The sequence below is a fragment of the Diadema setosum genome, chromosome 1 (assembly GCF_964275005.1).
Source record: "Diadema setosum chromosome 1, eeDiaSeto1, whole genome shotgun sequence".
NCBI lineage: Eukaryota > Metazoa > Echinodermata > Echinoidea > Diadematoida > Diadematidae > Diadema > Diadema setosum.
The window spans coordinates 42,188,081-42,208,651 of NC_092685.1; the positions used below are offsets into that span (position 1 = coordinate 42,188,081).

At 38.6% G+C, this 20,571-nt stretch overlaps 1 protein-coding gene across 1 annotated transcript in view; it reads right to left on the reverse strand.

The window, feature by feature from the left end:
* LOC140237504 (uncharacterized) overlaps positions 1-20,571 on the reverse strand; it is a 184,746-nt gene that overhangs the window by 49,592 nt on the left and 114,583 nt on the right. Inside the window, exons 56-67 of the mRNA XM_072317473.1 lie at positions 17,028-17,186; positions 14,592-14,807; positions 13,826-13,936; positions 9,369-9,563; positions 8,546-8,671; positions 7,093-7,395; positions 5,730-6,047; positions 5,001-5,189; positions 4,128-4,265; positions 3,069-3,215; positions 1,817-2,002; positions 613-924 (exon numbers count right to left, since the gene is read on the reverse strand). Of these exons, the coding sequence (XP_072173574.1) occupies positions 613-924; positions 1,817-2,002; positions 3,069-3,215; positions 4,128-4,265; positions 5,001-5,189; positions 5,730-6,047; positions 7,093-7,395; positions 8,546-8,671; positions 9,369-9,563; positions 13,826-13,936; positions 14,592-14,807; positions 17,028-17,186 (2,400 nt within the window). The remainder of the gene's footprint in view (positions 1-612; positions 925-1,816; positions 2,003-3,068; positions 3,216-4,127; positions 4,266-5,000; positions 5,190-5,729; positions 6,048-7,092; positions 7,396-8,545; positions 8,672-9,368; positions 9,564-13,825; positions 13,937-14,591; positions 14,808-17,027; positions 17,187-20,571) is intronic.

The window sequence follows — 20,571 nt, forward strand, 5'->3', positions numbered from 1 at the left end:
ATCCTCCAGCATTCCCACTGATTCCCACTGATCAGTTACTAGCCATCCCCTTTAAGACCTTCCGGTTTAAGCTAATATATCAATGTATGTCAACACTGAATACTGCAAGATCTTGAGCAAAATGGCATGTGCAGTACACTGGAAAATGTGTAGATTACATGTAAATCATTGATATATATTCTTGTGTAGGTACTGGGCTTTGATATGCAAATTGTTGTAACTGCTTATTCTTATACTGTTCTGATTCTTATGTTGTTCTATACAGCAGAGGGAAAATGTAGTGCTGCAAATCTGTGCAAAAAATTAGTGCTGCAGTAGTTTGACTATGCTAAATAAATACATCATCAACACAGATTAAGTTTCAGCACCATCGCAAAGCAGGCATGAAAATGATACATTTGGGAGTGTTGCATTCATGCAGGGATTGATTAAAAAAAATGTAAACAGCACCACATTTGGTAAGTGATATACCAAGACAACTCATTCTACTGCTCTGATGTTGACAGTTACAACTGCTATAAACTTGGGCAGTCATAGGTTTACTTTCAGCAGACACTGGCATGTGGTGTATGCATGAACATTCAGCCTGCATATCAAATCACAAATACCCACCCTGAGTTTTGTAGTCTGCAGCTGAAGCGATTCCACAGTCCCCATGACGACGTTGCCGCGGCTGAGGGCGTACTCAGCCTTGCCCAGTGCCTGCTGGACAGTGGTGAGAGTCTCCTGGTACATGGACCACTGCTCCAGGGCGGTGACCTGGTCAGCCCGGAGGTGCTTGACCAGGCGAAGGAGCTTGGACTGACCACTGGCAAGGGGCTGCAGCAGCTTCTTGATGGACTCTTTGTCCGGTGTGAGGGAGAGTCCCACATTCTGGAGCTGGCGGATTTCACCTTCTCGATTCTTGAGTGACTCTTCGATGGCCTTCACGAGGAAGCAAAGGAACATGGCAAAAAAAAAGAAAATTGAATTAGAAAATCCCTTTTAAGTATGTAAATTATGCTCTGTTACAACAGTTAACAAATACAAAATTTGACATATAAGATTTCACAAATTTCTACTTGAATTACAGGAAAGTGTTTGGCATGTTTAGATTCCATCTTTCATTTTACAACTCATCAGCATTTTTTTGTATCATGGATTTTCGGTGAATATTGTCAAGTCTTAACCTACATAGAAATGGACAAAACATATCATGCAACTTGTGAAGCTTGTGGGTACAATGTCAAGGAGACATGCATGCTGCTATGACAAAGGGCTCATTGATGGCATTTCACAGACACTAGTGATGGATGACTTCTTTATTTGCTACAACCATAACAATCAAAATAATCAAACACCACAATGAACAATGCACAAATGATATCAAAACTGAATCACTAGCCAAACATTGAAAAGGGCAAAATTAAATTGTTTCAATTTCCTGTCTTTATCATACTTTGTATCACCTGACATACGATCAGAAAGGCCATGGCTAATTGACTACGTGCTACATGTATGTAACATGTGGTATTAACATAGAATGAATGAAGTAAAGGATTAATCATTCGTGATAGTGTAAATGTTGATATATCCTTACAATCATTTTTTTTCTTCTAATTTTTGCACTGAGTGGTTCAAAAACATATTTTTTGGTTCTTGAATTCACATTGCGCAACTGTCATCTCATTCAAGATTTGCACAGAAAATTACGAAGATATTAGAATTGACACCAGCCAAAAGAAGCGTGAAATACATGAAAATTAATGTACCTGGAAAATTTCTGTGTTTACAGTAGAAGACTTGACAGTTTAAACTTGATGGATGGAATTCTCACCTCACAAACCCTGAGAGCCTCCCTAATGCTGGCCTCTTGACCGATGGGACCATCAAAGGGCTTGACCCTCTCCTCCTGGTCCTTCAGCCAGGCGTCGGTCTCAGACAGGGCCTTGTTGAATGCCTTCCAGCGCTGGAGGAGGTGTTCCAGTGCCTTGGTCTCCTCATTGACACGCCCATTTAGGGCCTGGAACAAGAAATGGAAATATACAACCAAAAAGTAGTCAATAGTCGCATTTGATTCACACACAAGTTACTGGTTTCTACATAGGATTGGAAGATCTATTTTATTTGCCATCGTTCACAAACGACTAAATAAAATCACTTGGGTGAAAATTGAAATGCTGTGAATCTCCAGCATTATGGGATCAGGAAAAAAAAAAAATCTGTAGTTTGTATGTGTGCCATTCCCACATGCCCAACAGGACATAATATTGGAGTTAAAACAACAACAAATCAAGCGGGATTGACAGTCACATTGTAAGGCGTATTGCAAGAGTGTGTGGTTTTTGTGCTTACACACAAGAATAAATGGTTTTTGTATCATGTTGCACAACCTATCAGTTTTTAAAAACCATTATTTTGAAAGCATGTAAATGCAGCTACTGTGAATATCTACTTAAGAGGATGAAGGAGAGATAGAGAGATAGGAAAGGAGAGATAGAGAGATAGGAAAGGAGAGATAGAGAGATAGAAAAGGAGAGATAGAGAGATAGGAAAGGAGAGATAGAGAGATAGAAAAGGAGAGATAGAGAGATAGGAAAGGAGAGATAGAGAGATAGAAAAGGAGAGATAGATAGATAGGAAAGGAGAGATAGAGAGATAGAAAAGGAGAGATAGAGAGATAGGAAAGGAGAGATAGAGAGATAGAAACGGAGAGATAGAGAGATAGAAAAGGAGAGATAGAGAGATAGGAAAGGAGAGATAGAGAGATAGGAAAGGAGAGATAGAGAGATAGGAAAGGAGAGATAGAGAGATAGAAAAGGAGAGATAGAGAGATAGAAAAGGAGAGATAGAGAGATAGGAAAGGAGAGATAGAGAGATAGGAAAGGAGAGATAGAGAGATAGGAAAGGAGAGGGGGAAAAGAGAAATAGAGAAATAGGAGAGAAAGAGAGAGTTGAGAGATCGAACAAGGAGAGGGAGGAGGGTAGGGAGGAAGAAGAAAGAGAACAGAAGAGAGCACAGAAATGAGAGAGATAGGGAGAAGAGAAAGAGCAGATGAAGCATAGAGAGAAGAGAGCAGAGCACTGACCTGCCAGCGCTGGTTCATTGCACCAAGTTTCTCGGCAAAGTCGGTCTTCTCCCCCCTCCGGCTCTCGATGTCCTGACTCATCTGGAGGATGGACTGGTTGATGAACTCCACCGTCAGCAAATGGCAAGATAACTCGACTTTGTAGCCCTGGGAGGAGAAAGAAAAAAAATGCAATCAAATTGACTGCAAAATTGTAATATTTCTAGTATTTCTTGCATAGCAGAGGAATACATTGAGGCAAAACTGTCTTCACAATGTGACAGATATATGCAAACGATAGAAGGATGTATATTAATGTGAAAGTACCAAATTTCATTTTTTTTTAATGTAACAATATTATGCACTTTTGTCATACAGGAAAGTTACATCACTTGTAACGAATTTACAGCAGTGGTATCAGTTGTATCTGTTGATATGATAGATTACACATTGATGAATATCATTCAATCTTTCTTCATTATGTAGCTTGATATGATGACATAAGTGGTATCCCGGGGTACCAAATAAAAATCAGCCATTTTGTTGAATTATTTATTTTTTTTGGGAAAAAGGTTGTACCCTGGATGTCAAAAAGAGGAAATTATTTTGGTGCTGGAGCTAGCGCGCACTAGCCACTGCACTGCACTGCACTAAAGTACACGCTAGTGGTATCGCAGCTTCCATGCACGCATAGTATAACATGCAGTGGCATGGGAATGCTATGTACACGCACACACAGTGCATGCATTTTTCTCTGGCTGTCCTCGAGTGGACGTGAGGTGGTGCTACACAACGCGATTACCCGGGGTACTACGGTACCCCGGGGTAATGCGTGATGCATCATATTTCCATTCACAAAATTCCTTGAAAAATATTAAAATAAGGCTAACGTGGATTTCAATTTTAAGATTATTTTTATAAACAATATTTATTTGGCCTTCCCTACTGGAATCAGATCTGGAGGGTATGATTAAAGAAATAAATGGACTTTATTGACAAACAAAGAAGAAGCAATATATCAAAAGATGCAAATGCACAAGTTAATCATCACTCTTAAGACTCTTTTGCTGTAGGACTGACCTTGTATTTCTCAAGTGTTTCTTCCACCTCCTCACAGCTGCTGCAAGTTCTCTGCTTGAGGGCGTTGAGGGCGCTATCCAGGCTATCCATCCACAACATCAGCTCGTTGAGAGCTTGTCTGGATGGCAGCATCTCCATCTGTGATGAAAAGAACAAACTTAATCATTGGGAAGCCATGGATGTCATCTTCTGAGCAAGGCAAATGTTTACACTGGCACCGTTTTTGTTTTTTTGGGGTTTTTTTTCACTGAAGGAAAACTATATGTAGGACCAAGCTGCTGTAACGGCACAATTTAAACTAATATGCAAACTTCATCTGAACATTGAGACATTTAGTATAGGAAAACCTTGTGCTTTTGTAAGACAAAAAGAGGAGAAATTACTGCATTACTTGTATTTCTGTCTGGCATTTTTGAATATCACCAAGTCACCGTAAGTATACAACATCCGTTAAATTTCTTGATTTTATGACTCATTGCTGCCACAAATATAAAGATGTGACATGATTATCCTGTGTGTCATAAATTCAAGCAATAGAAAAGCTAGTAGGGCCTACCTTTCTATTTCAGATTAGCCACTTTGCTAGGAAAAATACACACCATTGATACATGTAATTGTACATACAAATGTACCCACAGCGTATACAAAATGCCACCATCATCACCACCACAACTATTATAATCACCATCATTGCAGTCATCACCACCTTAACAATTTACACCCTCACCATTATCGTCATCAAAACCATCACCATCAACACTGTCATCATCATTATCATCCTCCTCCAGCTCATCATCATCATCATCATCATCACCATCATCGCCACTGTCAGCACCAAGAAAAAAAGGGGGGGGGGAGGTTCAACAAGCAAACCTGTTGCTGATGGAGGTCCTCCTGTATCTGGGGCAGCTCATTCTGCAGGTGATTCCATTTCTCCTCGATTTGGGCCAGCTTCTCCCGGATGGGCAGGGTTTTCAGCTGCTTCACCTTCAGCAGCTGGTTACCATGGTTACAGGCAGATGTCTTCAGGGGGAGGTGACACTCGACATCCTTTTGCAGTTTCTGAATATCAAGTTCAGGAGACAATCATGTATCTACAGTAGTTCATAGGGGTCCAACTTGACAAGATTCTACTATCTCATTTTGACCCTACCTTATGTCAAACCTTAGAATGGCAAAATGCTAAGAACTTGTATCAATATTCCAAAAAATTACGAAAACCCCACTTTCTTACATAACTTGATCACATTACATTTAAATTCGTGCTGCTCTTCTCTGTGTGTTACCCCGTTGAGGACGAGTCCCGACTATACTTGGGCAGGGGTCTATAGGAAATGTGTGTTGTAGTAAAATCAGTCCGTCCTCAATGGGTTACGCAATTGGCAACACACGTCAAACCCATAAGAATAGGTATCAATACATAGTCTTCCCTGACATTTCTTACCAGCTTGCCAACTACATTTTGTATCTCCTTACAAAATGTAGGTATACCAGCTCAGAATATCCAATGAAAAAAGTAAAAAAAAAAAAAAAAAAAAAAAAGAGAGAGATGACATCATTTTCAAGGCTTACAAGTGACATGAATTGGTTGACATTACTTACAGCAAACTCGTCCAGCTGCTCCGAGATGGATTTCCGGCTTCTCTCCGGATCCTTCCACCTGTCCACCTCCTCGCTGACCTGCCGGAGCCACGTGGACAGCTGCTTGGACTCCTGCTCGAACAGACGCCACTCTTCCAGGAGGCTGGTGAGCGAGGCTAGGTCCTGCCCCACCCTCTGCGTGACCGACGCCCAGTGCTCGTGGAGGGAGGCCAGCCGCTTGTCCAGCTGCGGGGAGGCCAGGCTCTCGAGAAGAGACTGGGCACAGGAGTCTACTTGGCTCAGACTGGGCTGCTTGTTACTCATAATACCCTTCATAGCCTGGCATGAAAAAAAAAAGGTTAAAAGGAATTGGATATTTTCAGTCAGTCAAAACGCTTTTCTTAACTATCATAAATTTTTTACTCAAACAGTAGCAACACTTGTTTTGTTGTGCAAAATATAGTCTTTCCACATAACATCCACTACTGATATCTCTCAATTAGACAAACCATTTTTCCTGAAATGATTGACATAAGTGTTAGTTTGCCCTCATCAAGAAGTAATGAGTATAAAATACAAGAAAAGTATACAACAAGCCACCCTGCATATTTACGTCAAACAGAACTGAACTAACTGCTATCACATCTGTTGCCATTAATTTAGACAACAAGTGTACACCCATATGAAAGAAAAGCAGCACATTATGCATATGAAAATGTGTATGGTACAGGTGTATATATGGTATAAATCTTCTATTCTCATCCCTTCCAAACAAGCAGCAAGCATGTACATACAGTTGAACCTCTCGTATCCGGACAAGTCGGGACCGGGGCTCATCCGGATAAGGGATTTGGCCGGATACGGGAGACTCAATGCTTTATACATGTACATATACATACACATGTACTGATGTAGCCCATTGTAGTACCACATGTAGTAATGTGTATACTGCAACCTTTTCATTGTTACATTTGGGGATGTTTCGGGATGTTGAAATGTCTGAAGGTAAGCAATTTGTAAGGAAATTTGATGCAATTTATGTTAATCATAATTGGAAGTAATATGTAATTCATGTGTGTTTGGGTAGGAGTTCTCAAGGAGTTGGGAATCCTCCTTTCTTCCAGTAATTATTAAAAAAAAATCACGGCGAGATTGCGTCCGGATGATAGAGAGATCCGGATAAAGGGAGGCTGGATAATAGAGGTTCAACTGTACTTGTTTTACCTCACAAATGGAAACATTTCTGAATGCCTGCACTGGCTGTCAATGTGAAAGTTTCAGTGACTGGAGTATTAAGCACATACCAAAAATGTGTGATATCATTTCAAAAGAATGTGAAGAAATGCTTCTTCATTTCATTAATTGAAGGGACTCCTGTAATCACCTGATACTTGTGAATGGCCTTGCGCACACTCTCCTGTGTGTCGTCGCTTATCCCGCTGGGCACCTGGGCCTCGATGTGACTCAGCCAGTTGGTCAGCTCGGTGAGACCAACTTCCAGTTCCCGCCACTCACTGACCAGTCCCTCCAGGGTCTGGCCCCTGGCCGTGGCCTGGGCCATGATGTCCTGGCTCCGTCGGTCAAGCTCCGAGCGCTGGGCGTGGAAGAGTTGCTGAGTGAAGGGGTCGGCCTTTGCAGCGATGGACTCGATCAGAATGTGATGGGTGTCCAGGTCACTGAAGAACTCCTGCAAATTGTAAAAGATCAATTGCTTTGGGCTCACACTTACATGTATAATGACTTTGCAAATAAAAGTCGAGACGTGTCTCAAAACATTTTGCATCTCTCAGAAGGGGTAATATCGGTCATATGATAACTGTTAGAATAATGTAGTAGTGGAAATTTTCACACTCGTCTGAGGTAAGATGAATTTTTAGTGCTCTCAATTCTTTGGAATCAAAATATAAAATAGTATTACACCTACAAGCAAAAATGAAATGAAATTTTATTTACCAAACAAACAAACATCGTCAGCAAAGTCACAACAATGAATAGTTGAAATATAGTTTGGCAAAAAAGAACTTCCACGCTTTTATTTTCACGTTAATTTCATGTCGTGTGAAATGTGTGAAAGTTTCTAAACTGCAAAAATTTCCATTTTGAGACTGTCACATAATCATGAGCAAGTAATGAGTGGTATGAGGCAAAGTAGTACCATGTACACTTTTGGTCCTAAATATCAACAAAATGTAAAAAGCTCATCTTCACCAACACGAGCTACTTTACAAAAAATACCTTCAGTGAATCATATCAGATAATCTTCCATAGATAAAAACTTTTCTTGCATTTGAATGGTTTGTATCATATACTAGGTTATCATTTCTGATACTACGAAAACATTGCCTTCTTCTAACGCAATCTCACTGTCATTTTTGTGCATCCACAACTTCCAACAATTGAAGCAGTCCTGGGAACATGTACTTGTGAACAATAGACGATACCACTTAAAAATACCATAATATGTGGAAAGCTATAACAAGAAACTAATCAGCATTATGCAATCAATTTTCATCATGAAAATTCACATTAAAATTTAATGCTGCAATATTGGCTATTTCCTACACCACACAAAAACCCTCAAGCCCAATGGCAGTTCTTTTACTTGCAAACTTCACACTGTATTTTGAGAAAGATTTACGATATTGATCTGTTTTGCGCAAACATTGAATGTAATAAAATGATCTAAGTTCTGTGCATATATCTTGCTTCTCAATATGCACATTGTATATCACATGCAATGACAACATGTGACATCACAAGACTAATTAAGTGATCAGGATGATGAAGGCAAAAACACAAACAAACAAACGGACACACGAGGGAGACATTTCACAAACCTTGTGCTTCTGGAGCTGCTCATTGAGATCCTTCACATCTGTCGCTGCGATGGTTTTATTAAGCAGCTTCCTCTCGGCGGTATCAAGAAACTCCATGTAATCCTTCAGGATCTTGTGGTACTGTTCCTGCAGAAGCGCAAACATAGGAAAGTATTCATTAGCGGGACCTGGAAATATTTCTCTAAGTGGGACAAAAACCGCAAAAGAAGAGCTGGGGGGAATTTCAATTGATGCCCCGTACATTGTGACCTAATGACAGACATGGTGAGCTCATACATGTACAGGAACAAGAAAACATTGCAATAACATTCGCTACCTAGCAAAATTTGAATGTTTCTCTTCACCACTAAAAGTGTAAGAACTTTTATAGTATTACTCAAATTCTTATCATGTGATGCAGACACTTTCATTTTCCATACAGTTCTTGAACAATATTTACTACTTTAAGTTTGGAAAACATGTAGAATTTTTCAAATATTTTTTTCACTAGGCTGAACTAGCATGAAACTAGCAACACCCAAGAATTTGGGGAATGTGTAAAATATGCACAGAAATACTGTCATTTGGAAATTATCAACAAGTACACTGAATTCAGCATAGCAAAAAATATTTATCATGTAGAACATTCCACTTTAAATTATCGTTTTCAGTAAGACAGGAACAGGCTGTAAACAACCTTTAACAAAATTCAGTCAAGTTAGTGATAATCGATTATTACAACCAACAACAAGTAACAGCAAAAACAAAATTATCAACCACAAAACCAATTTTTCTGCATGTAAAGGTTGGTCAATACCAGATGAACTGTATCTTGCTGCCTTACCTGCAGTATCTTGGCTGTGTTGAGCTGGTTCCGACGGTTGCCCAGCAACCGCTGCAGCTCCTCCCATCCGCTCTGCAGGGAGCTGATGTCGGAGCCCAGTCCCGGGATCTGGGGGTCCAGGGAGAGCAGGGCCTCTCCTTTCTGGACCAGGTCCCTGTACCTCACCTCACACTGGCTGGTCTCCTTCTCCAGGTCCTATTGGGTAGGCCATAGAATAAGGATAGTTAAGTCTCCAAACAAGAGGAGATTTGTTTAAATGATCTAACACTTACCAAATATATATATTATGTTATAGATTATGACAAAAGTTGTCATACAAGAAGACAATCTATAACTTGACATCAATAGCAGAGGAAAGTGACAAGGCACACTACATACAATTGTACATGTCCATTGTTGCATCCTAGACTGCCAGTTGTTATAACATAATCTTTTGCAGCAGTGCAATATCCTGACACCAACATGTCTTTCTACACTTTTGATCCAAGTTTATTAAACAACTTTGAATTTTTAGAGAAATGGGTTGACGCAGTTTAGCAGATAGAATCTTTAACCCATTGAGGATGAACTGGTTTTGCCATAACACACATTTCCCATTGACACCTGCCCAAGTATACTTGGGACTAATCTTCAATGGGTTAACATCATCTGATGTTATTGTTACAAAATAAGAAACTAAAAAAATGGAAGTTCTAAGCTGCTGTACAACTTAGATATGCTGTTCACATATCAATCCTTTGAAAAAAATATCATGAATGAATTCTGACTTCCTTCATTTTTAATGGTTAAATGATGGTGAAACTTTTCCTACATAATGTAATTGATTTATAATACATAATCAAAGTAAGTAGGGTAAAGTAATACTTAGTATGCACTTGAAGAATGAACATTAATGCAGTTTAAATTTGTCTTCCTTGTTGCTGGTTTCAATTCATATTGCAAGAAACAGAAAAGTGAGCTAAACTGGTGCTCAGTAAACACATACTAACTTTATTTTGTCAAACTTTGAAAACAGTGATGACCTAAAAAATCTTTACATACACGAGGCACGAAATGCAAAGATCCATGGTAAGTCACAGGGAGTCACAGGGAGCCACATACGCATTCTTGCAGATTGAGGGTGCTGTACATAATTCTGGGATTTATCGGCTTACACTACAGCCACCAGAGCTCATCAACATACCACAGAGAATACAAAGCGTGGCATTGGCACCCAACAAAACCCCGGTTTTTAACGGATTAAAGCTGGCACAGTTCTAAGGGGTGGAGAAGAAGAGATCGAGAGAAAAGACAGAAAGACAACGCAAGGTCGGCAGGGAGCCCGGGGATGAAAGAGTTGGATACGAGGCTGTCGTAGTAAAGAGCAATACAAGGAGGGTACAGCATGCTGAGGATTAGGGGGCGGGAAATTAGTCAGACACCTGGTACGACGGTGGCGGGGGTAAAAGAGAGAGCGCAAGTTTCTCAACCAGCGATCAGAGCAGCGAGATTCAGGAAATTGAATCAAAGAATACACAGGCAAGCAGGATTGACAGAAAGATGCAGTTGGCGTCTACAAGTTGCATTTTCTCTGGTGTCTGAAAATATGGATTTGTAACTTGATTGAATATCAAAGCATAAATCAAAATAGGAAGATGGCAAAAAAGTATAGAAATAGGGAATAGGAAAAAGGGGATAGGGGTTGATTTTAAAGACACTTAACAGCAGAGATATTTGTTAGAAGAAGTAAATGTTTTTACTCTATCACATGAAAAGTACAAGAAGCAAATCATAATAAAGATGACATCTCACATGAATTTAACAAAGGAGAATGTACATGTTAGCTTTCTACTGTTTAGTGTCTTTAAAATCAACCCCCGATCCCTTCTTTCCAAGAATGTTCAGATAGCGTACTATAGAAAGTCTCATTAATATTAGCCATTTCTTGATATAAGTGCAGGTGTAAGAATTGTACATGTGTAGGGTTGAAAGTAACCTATGTGCGTGTACAGTTGTATGTCAATGGACAAGTGGAATATATGTCAGAGAAATTCGACTAGAGAAATGGATGAACACTTGAAAAGTACTGAAAAATAACCTGTTGTTTGATCAGAGTTCATGCACCACATGAAGAAGAAGAAGTTGGAGAAGAGGACGAAGGAGAAGAAGGCAGAGAGAAGAAGATGAAGAAGATTATGACAAAATAAATACTAAGTAAATTGTGTATCTCGACTACTTAATTTAGTTTCATGCTAAAATTCACCCTCTATTTCAGTGCACTGCACTTTGTAGAGTACAGGTATACAAGATAAGACTTGTATGTATCAATTTCAATTTTACCATGGTGTCGTGGCAACCAACTAAAAACCCTCTTCTGGCACCTCAAATAATTGATCACAAAATTAATAACAAATTGTGATATGAAGAGATCTACACATAAAAAGATCTAGAAATTGGAAAGCACTGCAGAGAAACCACCACCTTTACAAAAATAGAAACAAAAGTCTCCACCCAGAACTTGTGAACTCCTAAAGCTCGTGTGCATTAAACAATTTCAGCAATACGCATATGCAAAAGAATCTACAGAGAAGAGTATGACAGCACAACGTTGAGATCTATTGCTGCACCAGAATCCCAGCTGTAATCCATACTAAACGAGCATGGTTCAAAGTTCACGAAATATCTGACCTGGAATTTCATTTTCTCCTCCTAACACAGGTAAGTACATGGAGGCAGTGTGAGGGATAACAAAGATGAAATAATTGATTAGTCTTTTGTGTCATATGATCTCTAATGAGATTCATAGATCTTTAATCAAATCATATGTTACAAATAATTCATTACTATTACTCTGATTCAAACATGAGATTTATATATCTTTAATTAAATCATATGTTACAAATAATTCATTACTATTACTCTGATTCAAACATGAGATTTATATATCTTTAATTAAGTCATATGCTACAAATAATTCATTACTATTACTCTGATTCAAACATGAGATTTATATATCTTTAATTAAATCATATGCTACAAATAATTCATTACTATTACTCTGATTCAAACATGAGATTTATATATCTTTAATTAAATCATATGTTACAAATAATTCATTACTATTACTCTGATTCAAACATGAGATTTACAGATCTTTAATTAAATCATATGTTACAAATAATTCATTACTATTACTCTGATTCAAACATGAGATTTATATATCTTTAATTAAATCATATGTTACAAATAATTCATTATCATTACTCTGATTCAAACATGCGATTTTTCCCAACACTCATGGAAATTTATTTACTTCAAAATGCAGAGAAGTCACATCCTTTTAATACTTCATGTCTCACACATATTACCAGGTATGCGCAAGTACACTCTCAAAACATTATCTTTTATATCAATGGCTACATGCCAACAGGATACATATCACATCATGCTTTTGAATAATGCAATCGGGTTATATGGTTATAAATGTGACCGTGCATCACAAAACGAACAAAAAGTCGCACACACTGATTTTGTGTGAGGACTGAAAATAGGTGAAATGGGTCAATTACTGTAGCTGATCTTGACTTTTTCATATTTTCTGAAGGAGCAAGTCTTCTTCTACATCAAGGTAAAACTTGGGATCATAAAACGGGCAGGAAAGTGTGTTTTTTAGCAGTTTATCTCGAACATTTTTGGGTAGAATAGTGTGATTAGGTGTGTCTTGAGAGTTCCCTTTTCATTTCTTTAAAAGCCTTGTACACACTCTTCACTTTCAACTCTAATAACTTTTGAAATGATGAAGCTACTGCTTTGAAAGTTGGCATTAATTATGGACAGAATGTGCTAATAAGGCATGCTCAATTTCAGTTTAATCTGATAATCCCTTCATTGTTGTTACTCCGGTGGTTTACAGTTAAAGATTAAGCTCTTGAATAGACACTGTACTTCAAAGCCTCTTTTCTTAGTTCACACTTTTCCTGAGTGTGTGCTTTCTTTCCAATATTTAGATAAGTTAGGAGAGTCCATTTGATTTGAGTTACAATACATCATTTTAAAGCTTAAAGTCTGCTCTTTCAGAATATGCTCTTAACTAAAATTTCCTGTCTGGCGATTTTCTGTTTGTTTTGTGATGCAGGGTCACAAATATGTGCAGTTGGGTTTGTGTGCATATCGGGATATCAGGAGGATATGTGGTTACAATCTGCATTGGGAAGGTGACTGTATAAAGCTGGTAAAAGCTGGTAAAGACATCCAAAACAGAAGGCAACATGCTGTGGGAATCATTGAAAGCTCTTACTTTCATGATCTATACACACTTAGATAATATCAATTTAGTTCTTCACATGAATAAGGATGAAAATGATAAATACACAACCATGCCTCTCAGATACACAAGCTTTGCACACTACTATAAAGAAACAAAGTGTAATGTGTTACTCCAAAGATTCATTTCTGCAAAATCTACGGAGACTTCTTACCTTGTTGATGTTGATATTCTCTTCTATGGAAGCCCCACTCACATTGGTGGGTGGCGTGGTGAGTTTCTGTTTGGAATCATTCAGCCATTGCTGGAAACTCTGAAGTTCTCTCTGTTTAAAAAACAACAACAAAAAAACACCTCACAAAATCAATACAGCACACATTTGTGAAACTGTTTAAGATCAAAACTCACTTTAATTGTCACGACAGAAAATTGCGTGACACTCAAGAACTTCTCCAATATACAAAATGCAGCAAAATTCAGAGCTGTCAAATTAATGACAAAATGATGAATTACTTTTTTGTCAACCTTACAAAATATGCACTGCTGTTATTATCATTCTATCTACAATTGTATATGCACAAACAGCATATATCTTATACTACATTTTATGATCAATACTGTATTATGCATTTCTTACAACTTGATAAAACAATGTGTTTGTGCAATGTAAGCTTATTTTTGATTCATCCTCTTGTTGAGTATAAATAAATAATTGGATTGGACTGGATTGGACTGTATTAGATTGGATTGGACTGAATTGAATTGAATTGAATTGAAACAAAATGAAATGAAATGAATAGAACTGAATTGAATTAAACTTAACTGAACTGAACTGAATTAAATTGAAATGAATTGAATTGAATTGAATTGAACTGAATAATTTCTACAGAAACATCCTCTAGAACTTGATGGGTTTGAAGGTTCCTTCTGCCCTCCTGGTGTGGGCTCCCCTCTGGTCTTTTGTTCCTCCCCCATCTCACCTGGAAGCCCTGGAACTGTCTGTTCTTCTCCACCAGCTGCTGCTCCCTCTGCCTGGCCTCCGTCTCCAGGGTGGTGAGGCGCTGGTTCACGTCCTCCAGGGCCTGCTGCATCAGCTGCTGGTTCCTAGCCCCCGTTGTCTCCCTCTCCAGGAGGTGGCAGACCTCCGACATGTGCTCCAGCTGGTCCTGGAATGCCTTCAGCTCCTCTTGCAGAGCCTTAGTAAAAGTAGTTATAATAATGATGATAATAGTATCATTCTCATTTTATTCAAAATTTACACAATGAGGATCATGATAAAAAAATTGAAATTTTGAACATAAATGACTTATTATTTCATAAGATTTAGGTCGCAATCCAAATCACATGAATTTGTGCAATTTTTTTTGTGTGTGTGTGCAAAAAACAAACAAAACAAAAACAGGAAGTTTTACAGTGTGAACAGTGACAGCAAAAAAAGTTGAAATTTTATACCCCACGATGCATTGTGCGTGTCGTGCCTTGCTACTCTACCAGCTGTGGCTTGCTGCAGTATATCAAATTGCCATTGTGATGTAGCAAGCATACCATTATTCATGTACATGTGCAGGTCAGCTATTTGCAAATAATTGTGACCAAGTTTCGAAATCTTTGACAGTGAGAATGATATCAATCAAAAAGACATGAATTTGACTGCAAAATATATATTTCACATCAAAATGTACACTGTTTTTTTTTTATTTCTTTTACAACCATACTTCTCTAATAATAAAGAACAGAATCCTAATTTGTAATAAAACCATTTCCAGCAAAGGCAGTATAAAAGTAACAACTGTTTTGTTGTTGCTGTTGTGATGATGTTGGTAATGACCTTTATAGTTCAGCACTATATTCACTAATATTGATTACTTGCTGACTGCTCTGGAAAGGCACAGCATTCAAATTGGGACAATCATGCAAGTGGGTGGAATTGTTATTGAGTACAACAACAAAGTACACGCACATAGAGACAGCATTACAGTAGAATGGTAATAAGTAAACACATAGTGACAAGTCAAGGACACTAGCTCTATGATGGCGGCAGAATGGAGCTGCACAAGACCTGTGTCTCGCTGGAAGCATTTTGCTTAGGAAAGCTCATCGTAGACCCTTAGACCAAATAATGTCTTACATCTTCAGCGCTAACACGGAAGTAATGAGGAAAGAACTGGACCACAGAGCCCAAATATCTTCAAATTAGTCCCCACTGTATGAAGAGCAGTTGATGTGGTCTTTAGTGAGACAAGATTATTTTTGAGTGATTGTATCCAAGCTATTATCAGGGCAATTTGCATTCCTCGATTCAATTATGCAAGCAAAGGCTTCAATTAGTGTTAGAACAATGGCTTCGTTACCAGGATTCACATGTACAATGTAGAAGGCCTGATAAGATAATGCCTCTGTGCACATTCACAATCTCATCTCTATGTATGTTGCGTATGTACATTGTACCCTTACCCCCATTCTACTTAAAAAATCTCAGAAACCACAGGGTATCTATACCTTCACATAATGCTGAATATCAATTTGTACCCAACACCTTTTGAGTCAATTCTTGATAATTCTGCATCTTCGTCAGTAATTTAAGATCAACAAAAACCTTTATTGTAAAGGCTATTATTTTCACTACAGATATTTTCACAAATGAAGAGGTCAGAGACATTTTGCGGAAGATGTTGTTTTTGCAATTTTTACTTTGAGGCTATCAGGTGTCCTTATGCCTGTCCATTCACAATATTTTTGTGTGTTGTGACTTTAAAATTCACGGCGCAACCATGATTCCGTTCGCGAAATTCACATAAATGAAACCCTTTAAAAACTAACAGTTTTTACAGTATAACCATTACTGTACTTTGTTGGCTGATTAGCACAGATGTCCGGAAAGTAGGTGTCAATGAATAGAGATTACCTAATCCCTATAATCCATATTGTGTCTGCAAGGCCTTCCTGTTAGCCCAAGGCTCATTGCTACTCCTGAGATGGCCTGTGAATCTACAGCTAGGTCAAGCTTGGATGGATAAATGAATGTTGATGAAAAAAAAAAAAAAAACTTGGCAAGAAAAGCTACGGGCACATAAAGGGTTAAAAAAAATCAAAATCTTCCCCTCATGAAAGTTTTTTGGTGTGTTTTGATCTCACCTCAATTCACAATCCATAATCTATCAAAAATAAGGCCATCATTAACCTATTGAAGACTAGTCCCCTCCCCCCCCCCCCCCCACCTGCCACCCCCATACTCAGGCAGGTGTCTATGGAAAATGTGGGCTGTAGCAAAATCGGCTCGTCCTCAATGAGTCAAAGCAAGACTGGCAGGTTTATGAGCACATCTACACCGTTCCCAAAATGGCCTTGAAAAACTGGAAATAGGCATGAACGCAGCAGTGTGACGCGTGTCCACGTTAAGGGCGTGGCTAACTCACCGCATGTTCCGACAGCTGTGTCTCCGTGTCCTTGGTCCAGTCCTCGGAGAAGAGCTTGAGTTGCACGCTGTCTAACCACCCTGAGGCTGCCTGGAGGGCGTCCTGGTAGCAGGACTGGAACTCGTAGGCCTGTTCTAGTCTGTTGCGCTGATCCGTGACCTAGGTGACGCAAAAAAATCAATAACACATTCAGATTATTAATTGTATCATATGATGTCATATTTAATGGCATTGAAATAGACAACAGTGATGAGTCAAAAGTGGCATATATCACTCTGATGCTATTTCTCATAAAAGCTCGTTGGACTTTTAACTGCTGAACAGAGGAAAAGCTTGAAGGACTCTTGCAGTCTCTTACAATCCATTGCCCATTATCTGATCAACATTCACAGTATTACACTAGCCAACATACACTGTAAAATGTATCAGTGTCGACTGCATTTTACTGCAGAGAAAAAAAAATGAGTGAGGACTACAACCCTTTCCATACAAGGCAGGTTTCACATGGTGTTCAAAATATAAACATGACAGAAAACACACAATTAAAACAAAAGATATTTACTTCTCACACATGATAATCTAGTGTCAACAATTACATGACTTCCATTGCCATTACATGCACATTTTATCACAGAACATGATGACCAAGAGAAAAGGAAAAACATATTGTACCTTGAAATCCTGCAAACAGCAATACAGAAAATAAGAATGTAAGTGATGATGATGAAAATATGTTGACAACAACAATTTTTGAATTTCATCAGGGGGAGTAAACAAATTCCATCTGGGAATAACGATTCCTCAGCGGGCCCTTTTTAAAGCGTTTTTCACTCAAAAACCACTACCTCAGAAAAATAAAAATGAAAATGTAAAGACATGATTGTGTTTGCAATAAACCACAATCGTATCATATCAAGCTTATGTAGGATACATGCACACACACATACATACACACACAAGAAAACATCAGATGCCTCATATTTCCACAAGCACCGAGATGATGTGGTAAGTCCAATCACATAAATTTCGTTATTTGTGGACTGAAAAGTATTACAGACAGCATTTTGCTGTCATGAATTCCCACACGTACATTGTACATGTTGCTTCATAAGAAATCGCCCATGTTTTCTGACCCGATTTCGGTATAACCTACCCCACAAGGGCATTATCTTGCCATGATCCATTTTTTACTTCAAACACAGACCACGCACAAACAATACAAGGCCAGCCCAGACAGAATTTTCACATCTTTTGGCAAAAAAATCACCGAAGCAGAAGTAAGTATGGAAAACACAACAATGCCAAAATATTCATGCTCCAAATACCTTGTTTATTCTCAGTCGTCTCTCCATTATTAGAACAGCTAAAACTGTCTTCATCCTAGCAAAATTAACATTATCTTTGTCATGCTGAGGAATCTCAAACCATTCATTTCTTCTTCTTTTTTTTTTGTTTCTTTGTTTATCTGTCGCCTTGAAATGGTAACAGAACTGTTTTGTCAATATTCATCTCTCTACATTTCCTCTACTGATTGGTAAGCTTCTTTTTTTTTTTAAAGAGAAGCCTTGAGAATACCACAAAATATATGACAATGAATATGGACCTTGGTTAACAGAGCACCGGAATACGTACTGTATCTTACTTTTTTTTCCTTATGGGACAAAAACAGAAGTCTATATTCAGTCTGCATCATGTGAACAAGGGCATGCTGCATGTAAAGCCAAATTTGAAGCCAAATAGCACCTGAACACCACTTAGCTTTCTACTAAATAGAATATTAGATTTTAAAAATGTGATTTCCAACAAAAAGGATTCAATCAAAAAATTTTGAAACACAAAGTCTTCTCTAAGCACAAATGCAATCCACCTCTCCATGTTTTGAAAGCAATACATCATTTGAGGACACATATCGGTCACTATGGGAGGACTACACCCTTCCTTAGGTACTGGTATATATGGGGAGAGAAAAAAGGGGGCTCATAATGGCACAGTTACGAGACCAAATGACCAATACAAGATAATGATGAATCATTTCTGGGATTGTTTGATAGTCATCTAAAAAAGCAACAACAACAAACCTTATTGAGTCTACAGTGCATCAATACAGGCAATCATACTGAAAGTCATTCTTTGGAGCCATATATCTCACAACTAATGGCTGGACAGAGATAGGATTGGGCAGGTGCGGCTACAATGTACACTTTATAGAGAGGTGAATGTACTATGGAAGCTTGCTTTAAACACTATAATTAAATCAGCACTACAGATGGGGAAAACAAACAAGGTGCCTTGCTTAATTACTCCTGCAATGCATTTGCATATTCCTCTCACAGTCACTATTCACAGATCTAAATATATTTTCCCCCACTCTAGTTTGGAACAACAAAATCATCAATCAACTGTCAATCTTCAGAGAGGGCAGTGGTGATGCACTTAGTGTTTTGTCGATCGGGGGAAGGTGAAAGGTGGAGATTCTAATCATCTGATTCAGTGCTGGCAGTGATACGCTAATTCCACACGGTTGACCTTGGTGGATATTGCATGCAACTGGTGCTAAAACACAACAGCGCTGAGTGAGAATGAATACACCGATGCTTATCAAGGAACTGTACTCGCAAATACAATGTACATACTCTAGTAGTCTGTGAACGGAACCATGTCAGTAAATTATTGAGGAGACCTAAATGGGCACTGTTGGTAGACTTTTACTTGTGCCTCAAATTAACGTCCTTCTGCTTCTATGCAAATGTATCACACAAATTGTACCATGAAAGTAGAGGCATGAGTCAGTCACGTAGCTCTACAAACAGAATCATTTTTAACTTGTGGAAATTACAGCCATTACAATGCTGTTGGTTTGCAGTGTGCTACATGTTGCTTGTGGTCATGTGCCAATCTCTTATATAAAGAATCAAAGCCCGATTGGAAAACTGGAAAAATATGAGATCTGGATCAACATTGACTACAGAGACAAAGATCATAAAATAATCATTCAACAGAAATTAAAGCCATGATGATCTCAATTTGGCTGCTTTCATTTGAAATTAGTCAGCAGTTATGCAGCAAATGACAGCTGCCATATAGCAGCTATCTTCTGAAGATAGTAATATACAGTATACAGGAATCCACACGGTGACTCTTTCTCCCTCTCTTACACAAACACATTTCTCTCTCTCTCTCTCTGCTGCATCTACGCAAATGTATGTAGCTATTGGTAACCGCAGCTCTTTACTCCCATCTCTCCTTGAACAGCTCGGACTCCTCTTCCATCAAACCACTTTCATCCTCTGATTTCATCATCCGTCCTGCCGAATGTAGACATTGTTTTCCGCTACACTTCTACGATTCCCATATTTTTCTAATGCTGTCAATATCCTCTGAATCCTTGCCATCTCTCTCCCCTCACTCAGTGCCCCTTCCAAATATATCTCCTCTGCCTGCTGGAGTCTTAACCCGTTGAGGACTAGTCCCGAGTATACTCGGGCAAGTGTCTATGGGAAATGCGTGTTGTAGCAAAATCAATCCGTCCTCAACGGGTAAACAG